General features: G+C 43.2%; 1 protein-coding gene and 1 pseudogene across 6 annotated transcripts in view; both read left to right on the top strand.

Annotated features, from left to right (window-relative positions):
- The window catches only part of KIAA0753 (KIAA0753 ortholog), a 66,504-nt gene extending 47,678 nt beyond the window's left edge, over positions 1-18,826 (top strand). For 5 of the 6 annotated variants that reach the window (XM_061390783.1, XM_061390779.1, XM_061390782.1 and 2 more), the window contains 5 exons: positions 588-773; positions 2,556-2,637; positions 7,610-7,730; positions 8,214-8,438; positions 17,325-18,826. In XM_061390783.1, the coding sequence (XP_061246767.1) occupies positions 588-773; positions 2,556-2,637; positions 7,610-7,730; positions 8,214-8,438; positions 17,325-17,442 (732 nt within the window). In that variant the 3' untranslated portion in view covers positions 17,443-18,826. Of the gene's footprint in view, positions 1-243; positions 356-587; positions 774-2,555; positions 2,638-7,609; positions 7,731-8,213; positions 8,439-17,324 lie in introns of those variants that run through there. The other variant, XM_061390784.1, reaches the window with a different exon arrangement.
- Positions 8,450-17,309, top strand: LOC133231975 (small ribosomal subunit protein eS1-like; annotated as a pseudogene).
- Positions 18,827-20,410: the final 1,584 nt, after the last annotated feature.

Raw genomic sequence — 20,410 nt, forward strand, 5'->3', positions numbered from 1 at the left:
CAGACGTTTTTACAAAGCACTGAACTGAAAAAGAATAGTGTAGGTGTGTCCTCTGGAGAATATGACATGTGCTGTATGCTTAGTTGCTCAGTTATGTCCAACTCTTTGCCACCCCATGGACTATAGCTTGCCAGGCTCCTGTGTCCATGGGGATTCTCCAGGCAAAAATACTGGAGTGGGTTGCTATGCCCTCTAGGAGATCTTCCCGACCCAGGAATTGAACTGGGGTCTCCTGCATTGCAGGTGGATTCTTTACCAACCGAGCTACCAGGGAAGCCCCATGACATGTGCAGAGTTGGACATTCTTCTGAGTCTAGCACAAGGCAGATACTTGCTTTACCAGCTGGCAAAACAGGTAGTAACAATAATTTTCATGGAGATTAATGGTGTTACTCAGTTGATGCAACTACTGAAATGACTGTGGTAGAAACTGTCCTGACTGTCCTGATGTCTTGCTATCAATGTTTACTGACTTAGAAGAGGCTAGGTTTAGTGTAGAAATGCCTGTTGTATCATCGCACAGTTGGTGTGTATGAGTCTCATGCTGTCTTCATATTGCCTTTCCACCCCCTTTGCTTGTTTCGCAGGCTACAGCTGTTGATGGCGAATCCAGTAACATTCATCAGCTGGATGGTTTTTTGGAAAATACCACTCATGAGCACTGGCCCATGACTCACTCTAAGATCTGGGAGTCTGATGCCTTAGCCACCTTAGGGGACGGCAAGGACAGCCCGTACCTGGAGACGATGATGCTCCGAATGGAGGAAATGGAAGTAGGTTGCAGGTGGCAGCTCCAGTTGGCTGCTGGTGGCTGGCTTCTGTTGAGCACAGCTCCTCCTCATGGTTTTGTAGCTTAAAACATCAGAGTTACCTGGTCCTCAGTTTAAATCCCAGCTCGACTGTCAGCCAAGTGTGCAGCCTTCATAAAGTCACTTACCCTTTCTGATAAGTGGGGTGGTTTTGCTTTTTTTAATTTATTTTTTAATTGGAGGATAATTGGTTTACAGTGTTGTGTTGGTTTCTGCCATACAGCAACGTGAATCATAAGTATACATATGTCCTCTCCCTCCTGAACCTCCCTGCCACCCCCACCCCACCCCGCCCCTCTCATCATCACGGAGCACTGGGTTGAGCTCCCTGTGTTGTGTAGCAGCTTCCCACTGGCTGTCTGTTTTATACTTGGTAGCGTATATATGTTAGTACTGCTCTCAAGTTGTACCACCCTCTCCTTCCCCCGCTGTGTCCATTCCTGTCAGCACCATTTTTCTAGATTCCCTATAAATATATAAATGTGTGTTAATATATGATATTTGTTTTTCTCTTTCTGGCTTACTTCACTCTGTATAACAGGCTTTAGGTTCACCCCCCTCACTAGAACTGACTTAAATGCATTCCTTTTTATGGCTGAGTGATATTCTATTGTGTGTGTGTATATGTATATATATAAACACCACAATTTCTTTATCCATTCATCTGTTGATGGACATCTAGGTTGCTTCCATGTCCTGGCTATTGCAAATAGTGCTGCAATGAACACTGGAGTACATGTGTCTTTTTTAATTAAGTGAGGGTGTTTTTAAGGACAAAATGAGGTGTGAGGTGTCTGTATACTACCTGACACATAACTCATCATTGATATGTGATACCAAAAACGCTGGACCAGAGCCCAGTCCTACAAATGGAACCAACAACGTCTTCGTCCCTCAGCTTATAAATGCTGCCCAGTTGCCTCTTCTGCTCTCCTCCCATTGGATCCTGGCAAACCACAGATAGCTTTACCTTTCTTAATTCCTGTGACACTGCTTTAGAATGCTCGTAGAGAATTCTAGACCTCAGACATTATGCAAACCAAGCCCTGGATGGTTCTGAGGAGGAAATTTAGATACAGTAAGGGAGTGAGTGACGTGGCCAAGGCTACCCAAAAATTTCCACCAGAGCGGAGCTGAGAATCCGGGTCCCTGACTCCTAGCTCAGAATTTTCATTTTAACTCCACCTGGATGAAATCTCATTTTGGCTTTGCTGGTAAACCAAAAACATAGGCAAGACAACATTTAGTTGGTTTTTGACAATTTAAAAATGTGTAGTTTATCCTAGTCTTGTAACTGATTTCCCCTTCTTGGGGGTAACTGTCTAGACCTGAAGTATCCCAAGTGGTAGTCTGTAGCCACACACATGGCTGTTTACATACACGGCTATTTACACACATGGCCATTTAATGTAAACCAGTTAAAATTAAATACATCACTACGTTACCAGTGGTCAATAGTTAGTGGCTAGTACATTGGACAGGGCAAAAATAGAACATTTCCATCATCAATTCAGATTCTAGTGGGCAGTTCTGGTCCAGATTAGATTAATTAGTATAGATTAATTGCCTCATTTTATTTTACACTTCCCCTCATGAGCTAACCACTTCCTGGCCTGGGAGGTGCCTGTTTGCTGGCGAAGTGTCTGTATCAAATGTCTGCTGGACTGTTACAACCTTCCTAGTCTCTGGTTTGTAATGAACTAATTTTTTTCCGCATAAATTAATCTTTTTTTTTTTTTTTTAAAGAAATACCAGGAGACAGTTCGCCAAAGATATAATAAAATTGTATATACTGATCCTCATTTTTGGATGCAGGAAGAAAAAAACGGTGAGTGTTCCCCCACTTTTCCCTCTATATTGTACTGTGAAAAATTTCACACATACAGAAAAGTTGAAAAAATTTGTACAGTGGATACTCATATGTACATCTTCTAGATTCTACAATTAAAATCTTGCTATATTTGCTTTATCATATATCTCCTTAGCCTCTCAGGCTTCCCAGGTGGCTCAGTGGTAAAGAATCCACGTGCCAATGCAGGAGACACAAGAGATGCAGGTTTGAACCCTGGGTTGGGAAGATCCCCTGGAGGAGGACATGGAACCCATTCAGTATTCTTCCCTGGGAAATCCCATGGACAGAGGAACCAGGTGGGCTACAGTCCATGGGGTTGCAAAGAGTCGGAGATGGCTGAGCACACATGAGCACCCATCAATTCGTGTTATTTTTGGGTGCATTTTAGAGTAAGTTGCAGATATCAGTATATCTTACCCGAAACATTTCAACCTGTGTATCAGCAACTGGAGCTTCATATTTACTTAGGGTTCTTTTTCCTTTTGAGATAAAATTTACATCTAATGAAATATGCAGATCTTAACTGTGTTATTTGATGAGCTTTGACAAATGGGTGCATCTTTGTTCCCCGTACTCCTTCCATCGCCCTGTGCTCCTTCCCAGTCAGTGTCCCCCTACCCAGCCAACCACTGTGCTTTTTAACTTTAGATTAATTTTGCCTATTCTGGAATTTCATATAAGTGGAATCATACACATATTTAACCTTTTGTCTTTGATTTAGCATGATGTCTTATAATTTATATCTATTGCTCATTTCCTGTTGCTAGGGTAACAAGCTTAAGTTAGTAACAAGTTATAGCACAAATGTAGTGGTTTTAAAATAAATTTATTCTCAAACGAATTCCTGGAGGTCTGAAGTCTGAATGTCTCAAAGGGCTAAAAGCAAGGGATTGGCAGGGCTGGTGCCTTCTTCCAGCCTCTGAGGCTGCCTTCGTTCTTGGCTTGTGGCTGTACTGCTCCAGACTGCTTCTGCCTTCACATTGCCTTCTCCTCCCGAGTCACATCTTCCTCTGCTTGCCTCTTATAGTGACTTGTTGGTTACCTTTAGGGCCCATCCCAGTGATCCAGGTTACTTTCCCCATCTCAGGATCCTTTAAGTCTCTCCTGCTATGTTAGAGACATTCCCAGGTTTCCGGCGTCAGAATCTGGACATCCTGGGGAGCCACTGTTCAGCCTGCCCACTTTGTGTCAGCGTCCATTCCTTTTTATTGCTGAGCAGTATTCCTTTGTGCACAGGGACCACATCTAGTTTAGCCATTTGCCTGGAGATCTGCATTTGATTGTTTCTAATTTGGGTCTATTAGAAATCTGCTGAGTGTATTCATGTGTAATCTTTTTATGGACATAGGTTTTCATTTCTCTTGGATAAAAACCTGAGTAGATTTGCCAGATTATGGGCTAGGCACATGTCTAACTTTATAAAAAACTGTCAAACATTGCCCCAAAGTGACTGTACCATTTTACACTCCCTGCATTGAGTTCCTGTTGCTAGAGATCCTTGCCAACATTTGAATTGTCAAAGTCTTTTTCATTATAACCATTCTGGTGGACCTGTAGCAATATGTCTTTGTGGCTTTAATTTCATTTCTTTGGTAAATAATGAAGTTTAGAACATTTTCAGGTAATTATTAGTCATTTGCATATCTTTCTTTATGAAGTGTCCAAGTCTTTTTTTTACATTAAAAAAAATTGGATTGACTTTTTATGTTTGAGTTATAGGAATTCTTCATGCATTTGGGTGTGAATTCTTTGCCATATATATACTATTTTCAAAACAGCTCTATTGAGATATAATTCACATACCATAAAATTCATCCTTTTAAAGTCGAGTCGTTTTTAGTATATTTACAGAATGTTGCAAATGTCATTGCTGTCTAATTCCAGAACATTTTCATCACCCTGACAAGAATCCCAGCTACCATTAGCAATCACTTCTCATTCTCCCCCATCTCTTCCCAGCAGCCACTAATCTACTCGGGTGAATGTTTGCAAATGTTTTCCCCCATCTGTAGCTCACGTATGTATTTTCTAAAATGTGTTTTGTTACGAGGAAACATTTTAAATTTTGATAAAGTCTAAGCTATCCAATGTTTCTTGTATAGATTTTGCTTTCTTTGATCTCATAAACCTTTGCCTATTCCCAAGTTGAGAAGAGAAGCTCTTGTTTTCTTCTAGAAGCTTTATGGTTTTGGCTTGTATGTATAGGCCTGTGATCCATCTTGAATAAAACTTGCCTCTGGTTTGAGGTAGAGGTTGAGGTTCATTTTTCCTTCTGCTAATGGATATTCATTTGTTCTTACACTATTTGTTGAAAAGACTTTCAGTTTTCTCTTCCACTTTTAAAAATTCATACATATGCCTTTTGGCTGCAGTTGCTAGGCCAGTGTCGCAATTTGGGCTGGGGTGTGTTGCTCAAGTTCTCTTTGACTCATGCTTATCAGTTAGTACTTTACTCAACGAAAGAAGGAAAATAAAATGTGGTTAAACATTACCTCTAAAGGATTTTTGGTACTGTGAGTATTAAGAGAAGGAAAGGAAGTTGTGGGTATAGAAGATTCATAATAGCAGCATATGTACATACACTTCTTTAAAAGAGTATGAGTTTTGGGTATTGTCTTAGGTAAAATGTTCTCTGTGTCACATTTTGACTGAAAAATGAGCCATGTAAACACAATAGAGATTCATTCCTTTCAGTTTGGGTAATTGTTTTTAAAGTGTACCACTTTATAGTTTTATTTATTTATGGCTGTGCTGGCTCTTCGGTGCTGCGTGGGTGGCAAGCAGGGGCCACTCTCTGGTTGTGGGCAAACTTCTCTCATGTGGTGACTTCTCTAGACGCGAAGCACGGGGCCCTCAGGCATGCCGGCTTTGGTAGTTGCAGCGTGTGGACTCAGTGGTTGAGGTTCTCAGACTCTAGAGCGCAGGCCCAGTAGTTGTGGCGTACCGGCTTAGTTGCTCCACGGCATGTGGAATCTTCCCGGATCAGGGATCGAACCTGTGTCTCCTACACTGGCAGGTGTATTCTTTACCACTGAGCCACCAGGGAAGTCCCAGTGCTGGTAATTTTTCAAGCTCCATTCTTTGTTCGTCTCATTCTCTCTCTCTTTCCCCTAGCCCTACTCTTGCTTCTGTGTTTGTCCTCACATGACAGGTGAACCATTCTTCCAGGCCCGCTTTATGTTCGCTTCTTCCTGTGAACTCCCATAGACTTCTGCTGTGTCCTACCCTGTTAGAGATGTTTGTGGAGGGTCTTTGCTGCTGCTGCTGCTAAGTCGCATCAGTCGTGTCTGACATTGTGCGACCCCATAGAGACGGCAGCCCACCAGGCTCCCCGTCCCTGGGACCCTCCAGGCAAGAACACTGGAGTGGGTTGCCATTTCCTTCTCCAGTGCACAAAAGTGAAAAGTGAAAGTGAAGTCGCTCAGTCATGTCTGACTCTTCGCAACCCATGGACTGCAGCCCACCGGGCTCCTCCCTCCATGAGATTTCCCAGGCAAGAGTACTGGAGTGGGTTGCTATTGCCTTCTCCAGGAGGGTCTTTATGTCTCCCAAATAAGCCAGAGAGGTTTATCATATTAAGTAGTATCCCAGCTGCACCTAGCAGGGGCATGACCCAGGGAGGAGCCTTCTCATCATTGCCTGGTGAATTAGTGGGCATCTTTCGGTTTGGAAGCAGAGGAAAGGGGAGTGCTGAAGGGCAACTGTTTCACTGTTGGTTTGGCCATTGGCCACAGTCAGGTTGCATCGTGCAGAAGATAGCCTTACCAAGGACTCAGTGTTCTCTTTTTCAAGGACAATTTAAATTATTAGTCACTATCTCTGACTCTGCTGGAGTCTAGGTATGCATTTCAAAGGAGCTTTGTAGAACACCAAGAACTGAAACAAATTTGTGGATACTTTAAATCCAGAATCATGAAATCCTCATAAGAACCCTCTGTCTTTAATTATTCTGATTGTATGTTTAATTGCATCACAAAAACCAGATTTAAAGTGATTTGTGAATTGTGCAGTGTCGAATCTGTATCTCTTATTCTGTCTTTTCTGAAGTCAATTAAAAATCGATTGTACTTTCAGTAATATTTTTATAAAAACTGACTTATGCAGTATTTCTTTTTATTAATATTTTTAAAAATTTTTTGAAAATTAAAAAAAAAAATTTGGCCACTATTGCATGGCATGTGAGATCTTGGTTTCCCAACCAGGGATCAAACCCACACCCCCTGCATTGGAAGTGTGGAGTCTTAACCTCTGGATTCTTAACCTCTAGATCACCAGGGAAAGACCTATACTGTATTCCTGTGTGTTAAAAATCATAAACAAAGAAATACATGAGTCAGAGAAAGGTGTTTGACTTATACATGCTCTTTACCTAAGAGAAGGGCAATTTTCTTTTTACATCTGAAATGTGTTTAAAAATATAAATAATCCGAAACTCCAAAGAGCTGTCAAGCCTGCCCCAATGTATAGTTAATAAGTTAATGTTTTGACTGTCATCATGCAGATTTTCCCAGCGAAGCTGAGACAAATTGTCAGCTAATCAAGTGTTCAGGTGTGAGTGTTTTTTTTTCCCCTTCTCCAGTAATCAGATAATTTAAAGGTTAAAAACAAACCCAACTGCTCAAGACTCCTTGAATGGGGAGTGGATTCTAATGGAACCTGGCTTTGCACAGGCCTCTTCAAGGAGTCTACCTCAGAGCTGACAGAAGCTTTGAAACAAGTTCCTTATTTTTTAAAACTAACTTCTCATTGGTTTGTTTCTTGCTGACTTTTGAATTCACCTTTTCAGGTAGAACAAAGGCATTGTGTGCCTTTTGCACTGCCAGCTCAACCCTTCCGCTTAAGAGACATGCCTGTGCATTTCCTCACAGGTTACTGGCCAGTAGGACAGCTCTGATGTCTACTCCAGCATTTCTTTACATATAGTCATTTTATACCTCTCCTTTTCTAGACCACAAATTTCCAGCGGTGAGTGAAAGGCCTCTTTCTCCTCATCCAATCAGGATCACAAAGACAGCAGCTCAAAAAGACCCAGATGTGAACATCGTGTTAGAAGGGCCCTGCAATGGCGCGTAAGTGGTCACGAGCCTGTCTGATTTCATTTGTAGTTGGTTACCTTTGACCTTGTTAGATTTTGCTTTCCTTTGATAACCACAAGACAGAGAGAGATTCTTCTCTTGACCAAGATCTTGCCAAACTCCAAGATGGCCCAGCAAAGCAGTGTGTTTATAAGATGGGCATTGAGTGTGTTGCATCTTAAGGAGCCTTTAGTAACAGCTGAATTTTACGATTGAAAGCATCACAGTGGCACAGGTGACTTTTGCAGGTCATTACGGCAAGATTTGCTTTAAGAATTCTTTTGTCCAGATGTTGCTCCCATGAGGATGGTTGGTTCATGTAAAGGAGAAACAGTGAGTGGTGATGTTGGGTTTGGTGCAGCGTGAGGAAGGGAAATGAAGGTCAGCCTTTGGTTGTCTAACCATCAGGATGCATTAACAGTTTACTTTCACTTGCAGATGATTTTGAATGCTCTCATCATTTTTATTTGCTCTCAGTTCCCTGGATGAAAGTGTGGTTACAGAGGAGAGATCGGAGAAAAGAGAAGCTCCCCTTCCCTCCCTTTTAGAAGATGCTCAACAGACCGAAGGCCGAGCTGCCCTCTTCGTCCCGCCGGCCATGCGTCGTAGCATCGGTGACTACTGCCGCCGTTTTGAGCACTACTTGCGGGTGATTGCACACGAGGCCGTGGGCTCCTTCAACCCGTGGCTCATAGCTGAAAGGTCAGTAGGAGGGCGTGCGCTCTGTTGGGGAACAGGCTGCCATGTGTTAACTTGACTGCAGAAAGGCCTGGCCAAGGTCTCAGGCCGAGATTTTGGGCCCTGGAGTTCCAGTGGCTGCTCCGGGGCTGAGGAACAAGCTTTCTCTGCCAAGTGCCTTTCTTCAGGGAGAGGAAATGGGAAAACAGCATGGCTGATGCCATCCCAAGGAGCATGCCGCAGCCTTCTGCCAGAAGTAGAAACTTCGTTCAGGGCAGGCTTCCTGTTGGTGTTAGTGAGGTCAGCGTCATCAGAGAACGTGGATTATGACTGGGCAGGAAGCAGTTACGATCTTGAAATCTTCATGGTCAGGTCAGACTTGCACCAGGACAGCAGGTCTATAGACTTCACTACACTTGACCTTCTTTTGGCTGTCGCCTCCCCTGAGAAAGGGGAGTTCTGTGGGACTCAACCAGAAACCAGTCCCACTGCTGCTAGGCATTTGAAGAATGGGCAGCCTTCTTTCATGTAAGTATTCAATTGAGAGATGTGTGCAGATTCATTCTTTAGAAATAGTGCTCAAATTTAAAGTCCTTACGAGTATCATTTTATTATTATACGAGCAGATAATTTTCATCAGTGAACCTAGAGTATACTGTTATGACATCTTTCTTGAACAGGTTTCACACATGTTCCAGGAGTTAATAATTGCCTCTTTTTAAGTTGCTTATTTTTTTCAATATATTATTCAAGTTCTTCACACTCTAGCCAACACCTCTCAACATAATTTTCCTCATGATTCGATGTGTTGGTTAATCTCACCTCTACCCCCACTCTTTCTCCTGAGACTCTCTTTCCTTCTGCCCCAGCCTGGCCCAAGCACTCTCTAGATCTGCGGTGTGGCTCTTGTCCTGCCACGTGTCTTCATCACCACCCTGGCATGAGGTTCTCCCTCCCGTGTTAGGGTCTTTGTGTTCTCTTCCCACGTGTCTTCCTCCTTCCTGGTTTACTCCCTTACTTTGATGGAGCCTATCCTGCTTTGTGTATCACAGGACAGTTCCTGAGATTTATATGTTTGAAAGTGTCTTATCTTCATATTTGACTGATGATTTGGTTGAGTTTTAAATTCCTGATTAATTTTTCCCAAAGAATATGCCTCCCTTCCTTTGTGGGGGTGAAGGAGGGATTGTCACGTAGCTGCCACGAGCAGGGGTGGAGACCCATCAATCTACCAGCTCATCCTGCAGTCTCAATCTGCATTCTCATCCCCTACCCAATAATACTTCTTTCCACTTTCATGGTTCCTGGTTCTCTTACTTCCAGAGACTTTGTAATGTTCTGTGAGACAGATCAGCTTGCTTTTCCTTGTTGTCTTTCTCTATGCACCCTAAGGTTTCTGCTTCCTCTGCATTTCCTCTGAACTGCTGAGTCGTTTTGATTACCTGTCTCATCTACTTTTGTCTTTTTCTTCATGTAGTTTCATGTGTTCATTTATCTCCTGAGATTTGGGTGGGATCAGAGATAATCACATGTCCACTCCCTTAAGTCAAACCTGAAGTCCTAAGACTTCTCATAATGTACGTACCCTTTGAAGCATATGAAGACCCTTTGTTCTGGTTGAGATGCCACGTGTATTTCCTGGGGAGGAGAGTACAGTGAACTTGACTTGCTTCCGTGCATTAACCTGCAGCCCTGTAGCATGCCCACTGGTTTGCACAGAGCCTGTCTGGATTGATTAGGCTAACTGGCATCTTGGGGAATTTAAAATAAGTTAAAGAAGATAGACTGTTCCCTGTATGACATTCTTACCACTTGATTAGTGATACATTCTATTACAGTTGTTTTGTAGATGTAGGAGGAAGCTGTCTCCCCCTGTGAGGACAAATACCCTAAGACGTAGAAGTTAGAGCTGTTAAAATATGCCTGAATTTCACAGATGTTCTCCTCTCTTGTCCCTGACCCTCAAGTGACGGCACATCTAAATATTCTAGCTCTGCTTTTGATCTCTCTTGTTTCTTGTTTGGGTGTTCCAAAGATGAGAAGTGTATTGATCTAATCTGGAAGAAATATCCAAGGACAGTTGGCTTCATCTGATGCCTCTTGGGTGAGGGAGAAATCAGCTGAGTTTTTCCTCTTTATTTTATTGTCTCCATTCCTCCCTTCACCTGGAGAAAAGGACTATTCCAGTGATCAGAAGGGGCAGATAATATAAACTGGATGTAAATAAAAGCATGATTCTGAAAGGAAAGGTTTAAGGTGATGATGCTTTTAATGAAAGCAAACTCTTAAGGATTCCTGGTTGGAAAAACAAATCAGGAGACTTCTGGTTGAAAACAACAGACTGCACATATGATTTATCTCTACTCCTTGTAGCCCTGTCCCACTGTATGTCACTGAAAACCTGAATAAAAGGCATGAAACCAGAAATGACAGCAGATAAGAACCAGCAGGAAAATTTTGGAAGCCATGAAGCAGTTAGACAAATGGGCAGTGACTTACCAGACCAGAGAGAGCCAAGAACCGATGAGGGTAGAGCCAGGAATCAAGCTAATTTGTGCAGAAGAATCTTGGTAAGACTCAGGAAGGAGAAGCACTGGGGATGCATGCGTGCAAGGGAGTCAGAGCATAGGAGGCTTAACTGATTCTCATTCTTGAATAGAGCAGATCACTAAAAGATCCCAACATTTGCTGAAAACCATGAAAGCTACGGAGGCTAGAGTAACAGAAAACATTGGAATATCAGGATTTACAGAATGTGAGAAGAGGGGAAAAGGAGGAATGGAAAACGAACAAGGAAATACTATAAGAATCTCCAGAAGGTCATTAGTCTCTAGATTGAAAGGATTCACTAGTTGTTCACTGCGAGTGTGTGGGTGAATAAATGCATGAATAAATGAAACTGAACACCTCATGACATGTTGTTGTGCACAGGAGATGCGAGCATCCTCGTGTAAGGAGAAGGTGACGCACGGCTCCAGAGTTAGAACCGGGCACGTTCAAATAATCAGAACTGAGAAGGGTGTGTTGTCAGTAGCAGCCCTGCTACAGGATATAAGAGCATGCTTCCAAAGTTTACCCTGGAATTCTGTGCCCAGCTAACTTATCAAATAAAAGGGTAGAATAAAGACAGTTTAAGGTATGCAAAGTGTCGAAAAATGCAGTTTCTCAGTAAGCTTCTAGAGGGTGTTCACCATCAGCATGAGAAAGAGGAAGAGGAAGGCATGAAGAAAGAGGATTTGGGAAATTGGGAACTCTAACATGGAACTTCCAGGAAAACAGCAAAAGCTATTTTCAAGAGAATTTTTTTTTTTTTAATTTAAATTTCGGCTGCACCACGCAGCATGTGGAATCTTTAGTTCCCCACGCAAGGATCAAACCTGAGCCCCCTACAGAGGAGGTGCAGAGTCTTAACCAAGACCACCAAGGAAGTCCCTCCAAGAGAATTTTTCGGTGAGCATAGAAAACTAGTCTAGAATAGGAGGACAGAGGGCTCTAGGAGGAATAATTTCCAGACAGGGAAGGCAGGGTAAGAAAGGTTAACAAAGAAGAAAACAGATACATGACCTAATGTGCTTTGGAGCTTGTATTGGGAGCACACGTTGAATGTATTTGTGTTTCTCTCATAGTTTGGGCATGAATTAGTGATAGGAATATAGAAAGCAAAGCAAGGCGAGCATAAAAACAAAACAAAAAAAAGCACAAATAATCACTTCTGCTTCTAGTAAGGATGTACTTGGTAATTTGGACCGCCTCTCCCACTGAGGATCACTGTTAATAGAAAAGCTAGATCCAAAATAAAACATACATGCTTGAAGGCACCAGGAAGTTAACTAGGTAATAAGGAATAACTGGGCCAGGATCCTGGAGAAGACAGAGACCCAAGGAAGTTAGCCCTCGTCTGACCCTGGATTGTCGGTTCTGGGGGAAGGTGAATGGCACTTCCAGTGGTCTTTTCAGATCAAAGGATAGCGGTGGGAATTAAGGGCTTGCCGAGGGCTGACCTGACGCACTTTGCTCACTTCTGATGGGGACCCTGCAGGGTGGCACTCTGGAATAAGGGTGACCTGGATGCCGGCAGGCCCTCCCAGGACTCCACTTGGCTCCACTTCGTCTCACTTCTGAGACTGAGCTGAAGTCATTCTAGATTGTTGCCTCACAGCCACTGAGCAGAAGCAAACGTAACTTTTCTCAGAAGATTTATAACACCATCTTAGGATTTAAATTATTCCTGCAGTTTTCAAACTTAGTATCTGATAAATGGTAAAAAAGCCTGGCCGTGGAGAGACATGACAATAACAAGAACAGACCCACGGCAGCTCCACACATTAGAGCCATCAGACTCAGATATTAAAATACCTGTGCATACTGTGTACATAGAGGTAGAATTTTGGCAGAGAACTGGGAGTAAAACTAAATCCATGTGGACATTCAAGAACTGAAAAGTACAGTTTCTGAAATGAAAGTGAAAAGTGAAAGTGAAGTGGCTCAGTCGTGTCTGACCGACCCCATGGACTGTAGCCTACCATGCTGCTCCGTCCATGGGATAAGCGACCCATCAAATGGGCTTAATAACAAATTAGACACATCAAAAGAAAAATTTAGAGCCTTTTGGCTCTCTGAGTAGCACCTATGGTGGTTAGCATGAGTAAGCATCTTACGAAAGGAGGTGAAAAGGGAGCCAAGAAGAAAGTGGTTGACCTATTTTCTAAGAAACATTGGTATAATGTGAGAGGACCAACTATGTTCAGTATAAGAAATATTGGGAAAACACTAGTCACGAGAACTCAACCCAAATCACATATGGTGGCCTCAAGGGTTGTGTTTTTGAAGTGAGCCTTGCTGATCTGTGACTGGTGCAGTTGCATTTAGAAAATTCAAGCTAATTACTGTGGATGCTCAGGGCAAAAGCTGCCTGATTAATTTCCATGATATGATCTGACAAAAGGTGCTCCGTGGCCAAAAAATGGCAGACGGTGATTGAAGCTCGCGTTGATGTCAAGACTACCAACAGTTATGTGCTTCATCTGTTCTGTGTGGGTTTTACTGAAAAAAGGCAACAAAGAGATTTGGAAGACCTCTTACGCCCAGCACCATCAGGTTCACCAAATCCACAAGATGGTAGAAACCATGACCCAAGAGCTGCAGACAGGCTACATGAAAGAGGCAGTCAGTAAGTTGATTCCAGACAGCATGGGAAAAGGTAGAAAAGCTTGCCAATCTATTTATCTGCTCCATGACATTATTGTTAGAAAAGTAAAAATGCTGAAGAAGCCTAAGTTTGAGTGGGGAAAACTCATGGAGCTGCATGTGAAGGTAGTCATTCTGCAAAAGCTAGAGACAGGTGCTAAAGTTGGACGAACTGATGGATACGAGCCACCAGTCCATGAATCTGCTTAAAATTCAGACTTTAATGGTGACAAATAAAGTATCTTGTTTGGGGGTGGGGGGAGAAAAAAGTTAGAGACTTGGACATAGAATAGAAGAAAATATCTGGAGTGAAGCACGTGCTGTGCTCAGTCGCCTCAGTTGTGTCCGACTCTTTGCAACCCTACGGACTGTAGCCCGCCAGGCTCCTCTGTCCATGGGATTCTCCAGGCAAGAAAACGAGTGGGTGCCATCTCCTTCTCCAGGGCATCTTCCCTACCGAGGGATCCAACCTGGGACTCTTATGCCTCCTGCATTTGCAGGTGGGTTCTTTACCACTAGTGCCACCTGGGAAGCCATGAGTGATGCATGGAGACACACAAAAAGGTGAAAATGAAGAGAGAGGATGATCGGCATGGAGGATAAAGGTCAAGGTCTAATACACTTGTGGCTGGGGTCACAGGAGAGGAAGGAGAGGGAATGGGTCAGAATGACATCCAGAGAGATCATGGCCGATAACTTCCCCAAAGTAACACTAGACGTCAAGCCACAGATTCAAGAAACTCTCAAAGTCCCAAGCAAGAAAAACAAAAGAAATCCGTATGTAGCATATATCACAGTATTGTTGGAAAATGAAAGACCAAGAGAAAAAAATCTTAAAAATCAGCCAGAAGAAGGACAAACAGTGGAGGCTGGATGCCCTGGTGTAAAGTTCCAAAAGAGAAAGCTGCCAGTCTGGATGTAAGCCCAGTGAAATGTACCTCAAGAAGGAAGGCAGGAAAGGTTCTAAACAAAGCCGCAAAAATTTATTACCAGTAGACCGTCACTATAGGAAATAGCGAAAGGGTATTTTTCAGGCAGAGCAAAAACAGTCACAGATGAAAAGTCAGAAATACAAGAAGCATGAATTAAGAAAAAGTCAATATGTAGGCAAGTGAATATTGACTGTATAAAACAATAAACTGATGTCTTATGGGGGTGTATGAATATATACTGAAGTACATGATAACAGTAGCATAGAAATTGGGAAGAGGATAAATACGCTTAGTGTCCTAAGGTTCTTGCATTATCTGGGAAACTGGTAAGAATATCAATTAATGTTAGACTTTAAGTCAAGGATGCTTATTGTAATCTAGAGTGGCCACTAAAAGAACAGTAAAATAGTGTATAATACCCAAATTAAAAGTGAAAAAGTAATTTAAACAATCACAGAATCCTAAAAAAGTTAAGAGAGAACAAATAGACATAAAGAAAATACTTAGTATTCTAGTAGTAGAAATTCGGCTGTATCAGAATTAGGTTAATCAAAAAGCACTTTACACACCCATTAAAAGACTAAAGATGGTCAGATTAGCTGTCCCCCCTCAAAAAAAACAAAACCAGAAAACAGCTGGGACAGGAATGGGGTAGAAGGGAGAGGAAAAGGGGAGGGACACTTAGCTTCATTTCCTCTTTTGTATACTTCGGAACTGTTAATGTTTCCTATACAACCCTCCAAATTCAACAAGGTTTGGAGGACGTTGAGCGACCCTAAATTGGAATACAGGAAGAAACTGACTGTATATCCAAGAAGTAGCCACACTAAAGGGATACATACAGATAAGAACTTGTCTAAGTCACTTTTGAATGTAGTATTTTGACTCTGTACCCTCTGGCTAAAGACAAAGACTGTAAACACATGTTAGATTCTAATAAGTAAGTTTCTTTTACCCAGCAGCATGGGTTAACAATTCTAAAATTACTTTCTCTGTATTTTAGTACTGATTGAATAAGTATATTGTGAATAATGAGAGTCAGGTTTCAGGGGAAAGGCTAGAATGAATCCTCTGTTTTGAAGTGAGATTGGAGGTATTACGACTTACGGTTTTTGATAGATACAGAGAGAGACACGGGTGGTGCATCTGTGCACCTGTCTGTCTGAGCCTGTCTGCTGAGAGGACCTGGAAGCCGTGACACACTTAGCAACTGGCACACTTGGTACCCAGACTGTGGTTTCTGAAATACGCTTCTCCATGACAAGGCACCAGGGCTCCGTGGAGAATTGGCCAGTTCCAAGGACGGGGCTGGGAAAATGTAAGAACCTGAAACTTCATTTTGTGCCGGAACTGAAGTGTTCAAAGAATGATGGGGGCATCTCAAGAGGACGTGGGACCTGACTTGACGGGGCTCCTGCCGACCATTTGGGGGGACACTAAATATCATAATAAGTAATAAAGAAACAGATTACAAACTGTTGAATAAAATAAGAATCCATAAGATCAAGCTGATACGAATGAATGAATGGATACATAAATTCATAAATAAGTAATAGAGAAGGGAAGGCTCTTCCATATAGTAGCATGCCAACTATTGAACAGAGAAGGAATGATGAAATTAGAAAATCAGTGTTGGCAACCTTGTAATAATTGAATCAGCAAGTTTGATGAGAAGCAGAATATTTACATAGTCTCAAAGTATCTCCCTGCAACGTACGTATTAATTACAAAGGGGAGGTAGTAACTGCAGGGTAGAAACTTGGCAGACATCAGCATGACCAAGTGACAAAAATTAACCTCATTGTAACAAGACAGATAATGCACGAAGGGACACAACATCCCTTCTGGGCACTTGTTCCAGAAACATAGAACCTGAACCTGACCATGAGGACGCGTCAGACAAATCCGCACTGAGACATTCTTAAAAACAAAGCTTCTACTCTTCAAAAAATATTAAGATCATAAAAGACAAAGGCTGAAGAACAATTCTAGATGAAACTAAAGACGTGTGACTGACCATCCACTACAACTCGTGATCCTCCATTGAATCCTGGACCATCTACAGAATCTTTTCTTTCAAAGGACATCTTTTGGACAGTTGGCAAAAACATTGAGAAGGTCTGTAGGTGAGATTGGATAATAGCATTGTGCTTGTGCTTAGTCACTCAGTCGTGTCCAACTCTATGACCCCATCAACAGTAGCCCCCCAGGCTCTTCTGTCTGTGGGATTCTCCAGGCAAGAATACTGGAGTGGGTTGCCATTTCCTTCTCCAAGATAATAGTATTATGTGAGTGTTAATGTTAAGATTTTTATAATTGTATCAGGCTTATTTAAGAGAATGTTTTCGGAAAATGTATCCAGAAGTACCATGCACGTGTGTGTGTGTGTGTGTGTGTGTAGAGAAACTTGCAGTTTCCTGGCCCCTGTCCCATAGAGAAGGCCCCCATCCTTTCTTCTGTCAGGCAGTTGGTAAGCCGTGGGAAGTGGGCTGGGCCAGTTAGTTAGTGTCCGGCCGTCTCTGGCTTCAGCTGTCTCGAGGGTGAGGTCCATCCAGTAGGTGTTCCAGGCGCCTACCTCAAGCCTGACTTTGGAGTCTAAGCACCACCTTCTTACTGTCTAAGGAAGCAAGGGCTCTCACCTTGTTTTTCTTCTTCCAAAATACTTTGGCTCTTCTTGGCCTTTTGAATTTCCATTTAAATCTTAGAAGTGGCTTGGTAAGTCCCTCAGCTGAGTGACAATGGCTCCCATACTTGGCTGTATGTACCTTTAGCTGTGTTGTTTGTCTTCCAGCTTTTCAGAAGAGCTGGTCGACGAAGCCCTGGGGGCTGTGGCCGCTGAACTGCAGGACATGTGTGAAGATTACGCAGAAGCCGTGTTCACCTCAGAATTCTTGGAACCTGCTACGTGATGGCTCTCCAAGGCGGGGCCCCTCATGTCACACTGACCAAGGGGCGGCACCCCTGCTTGGTTTTAGCCACAGGAAGGCTTTGTCCTCAGCTGTCCCTCCAGGACCAGAAGAGCTGCCCACCGGGAGGAAGGACGTGCCTCACTCTGATCCTCATTGTCAGAGCGAATGGTTCTGGTAGCTTATGACGGGATGTGTCCTGTTTATGAGTGCCCAGGAAACATGAATCAACGACAGTATAATATTTCCTGAATGTGTAGTTTTCCCATTGAAATACCATGGTCATTCTACTGGCCCAGTTTGATGATGAGCAGGTTCTGAAAGGTAATAGATTAAGTCTGCTTCACACAGGGATTCAAGTTGCTGCTGACCTGCCCTGATGCCAGCACAAGAGCAGTTACTTTCTGGTCCCATCACCTGGCTCATGTTCCCTGCTCTGACAGTTCCTACCAGGACACCTGTCCTGCTGGGTTACAGACTTTTGTCGAGCACAGGACTTGGTTATGCTGCCCAGCCCTGCTCTGTTATTAAAACAGGAACCCAGCAGTTACCGCGTGTAACAGTAAACATATGCTCCTCTCATTCTCAGTTGCTAGGTGCTTCCTCACATTTTTAGTTCCTCAAGTCTTCTGTTGCTGTGAGTTGATGTATTCTGATACACAAAACTCTGAATTCAGAGGGTTTATGGACCTCAGGAGAGGCTGGCCTTCTCTGGGGTTTGGGCGGAGGTACGAGCTCACTCTCCTCTCTGCTGAGGTCACGAGTGTCTCGTGTCTCCTCACTGGAAGGGAGCCTGAGTGGGAGGACAGAGTAGATCCGGATGGCGTGAAGACGACAGGGTCTCCCCCAAGACAGGAAGAAACTTAGGAACCATGACAGCTTAGTCCTCGAGCATCTTATGAGTCCTGTTTTTTCAGGAGGAGAGCCTCTTGTGCTTTCAGAAACTGAGTTCAGAAAAAGAAAAGGAACGTGTCTAAAATAAGGCCGCTGCCTGGAAAAAGTTCCCCTCACTTTTTTTGCCTGAGGCCTTGGTGAAAGAAATGTAGAGAGCGAGTGACGTGAGACACACCCCACGGGATAATGTGAATCTTTTTATAGCGCATGCATGTTGTCATCTGGGGTTTGCCTCTGAAGTACAAGTATTTCAGGTGGTAATTTAAGCTGCTTGATCACACGTACTTGTGCAAAATTGATTTTCGTTTAATGTTAATGTTTTCCTGCTTAATTTTATATAACCTCAGAATTTAAAAGGCCTCAAGGGAAATTATAGGTCTTTAATTTGAGGAATTACATAATGTACACTTGAATTGATAGAAGTGTCTGTTACTGATAATTTGTGTGGCAGTTTTTATTGTTGATTTTTAAATAAAGTTGATATTTTAAAGTAGCTACATGTTGGTTTAAAATAATTTACATATCCTTTTTCCCCCTCAGGCAAAGTGAAGTGGGATTTACGGGAACCACTGAGAATACTTTTATATTTAATATGAGTATAGTGGATTATTTGCCACCTCTCATTCACCCCCAGAAAGAAATACATGATAACGAAAGCTAACATTTATTGAGCACATACTATGTACCAGCCATAGGTCTAAATGCTTTCCTTGTATTAATATATTTAATCCTCATATCCTTGTGAGGTGGATACCATTATTATTCCCATTTTTAGATGAATCAAATGAGGCCCAGGATGGGGAGATAATCTGATCAAACAAGCTATGTTCAGCAACGCCATGGGCATGGGTTCGTTTACTTACTCTTGTAAAGATAGTTGTTGAAGTTTTGAGAGTTCACTTGAATGCATCCTCCTACATCTCCCTGTCTGCGCTCAGCGTGTGACGCCACCCCTCCGGACGCTGTGGTCTGGAGCAGTCCTTTGCTAAGTCCTGTCTGCTATAGGGTTGAGTCCAGACTCCTTTGCTTTGTTTGCAGATCTTTCCAGCATCTCTCCTACTCCCTGTCTCTGCTGCCTGGGGGTGAGGCTTACACCTGCTTCTGGGTCTGCTCACTACTCCACCACCCTGGCCCACAGCGAACCTCCTGAGCCAAAGCTTATTCTTTGAAGATGCAAAAATAACCACAAGAAATTAAAACTTTCATCTGAAAATGGAAGTTGAATCCTTCAAATATAAATTTTCCTGTGTACAGCCTTGCAATTATCCCAGACCTCTAGCATTTGTTCATGAGCAAAGGCTGGTCCTGTCTAGGTCATTCTCTAGTCCCCTCCAATTTTCTCCTGACCTGTCCAGGTGTTCTTTTCAGAAACAGAGAAGTGCATGAGTGTAGTATTCCTGGGTTACATAGGCTGTCCCAATGGACAGACATGCTGAAATTCCTGTGTTCCTCACCCTGATCTGTCCAGCTTCACAGCCCTGGCCACTGGGGGTCTCACCTGTTAACGTGTTTGCCTGTTGTCTGTTCAGCTCCTTGAGGGCAAGGCCTCTGCCTAGCCATGTAGTTGTCACCAAGTTGTGTCTGACTCTTGCCAGGCTCCTCTGTCCATTTCCTCTGAATTTCCCAGGCAAGAAGGCTGGAGTGGGTTACCGTTTCCTTCTCCAGGAGATCTTCTCAACCCAGGGATCAAACCCACATCAGCTGCATTGGCAGGTGGATTCTTTACCTCGGAACCTCCAGGGAAGCCTGGGAGCAGGTAGGTAGTGCTCTGTAAATTGTTTTGAGTTAAGGAAGGCATGCTTTTTCCTCAGGTTTTGGTTTGGGATGGGGGCTCTATCACATATCTCTGCTGTGTCCAGGAAAATCTTTGTTAACTCTTGGTGACCTGCTGTAGGATGCTGCCTGTGAGGAACTGTAGATCCTGAGTCTGAGGCATTTCAAGGGTTTCCTATAATCTTCCCAGGAAATCCCAGTTTGGGCTGCAGCCTGACCCCAAGCGATCTCTATCAACTGGTCCATCAGGGCAGGTCTCACCCCGACCCGGTGCGTAGCTCTGCTAATGGCCCTAGGCTGGCTG

Source organism: Bos javanicus, chromosome 19 (assembly GCF_032452875.1).
Source record: "Bos javanicus breed banteng chromosome 19, ARS-OSU_banteng_1.0, whole genome shotgun sequence".
NCBI classification, from domain to species: Eukaryota; Metazoa; Chordata; class Mammalia; order Artiodactyla; family Bovidae; genus Bos; species Bos javanicus.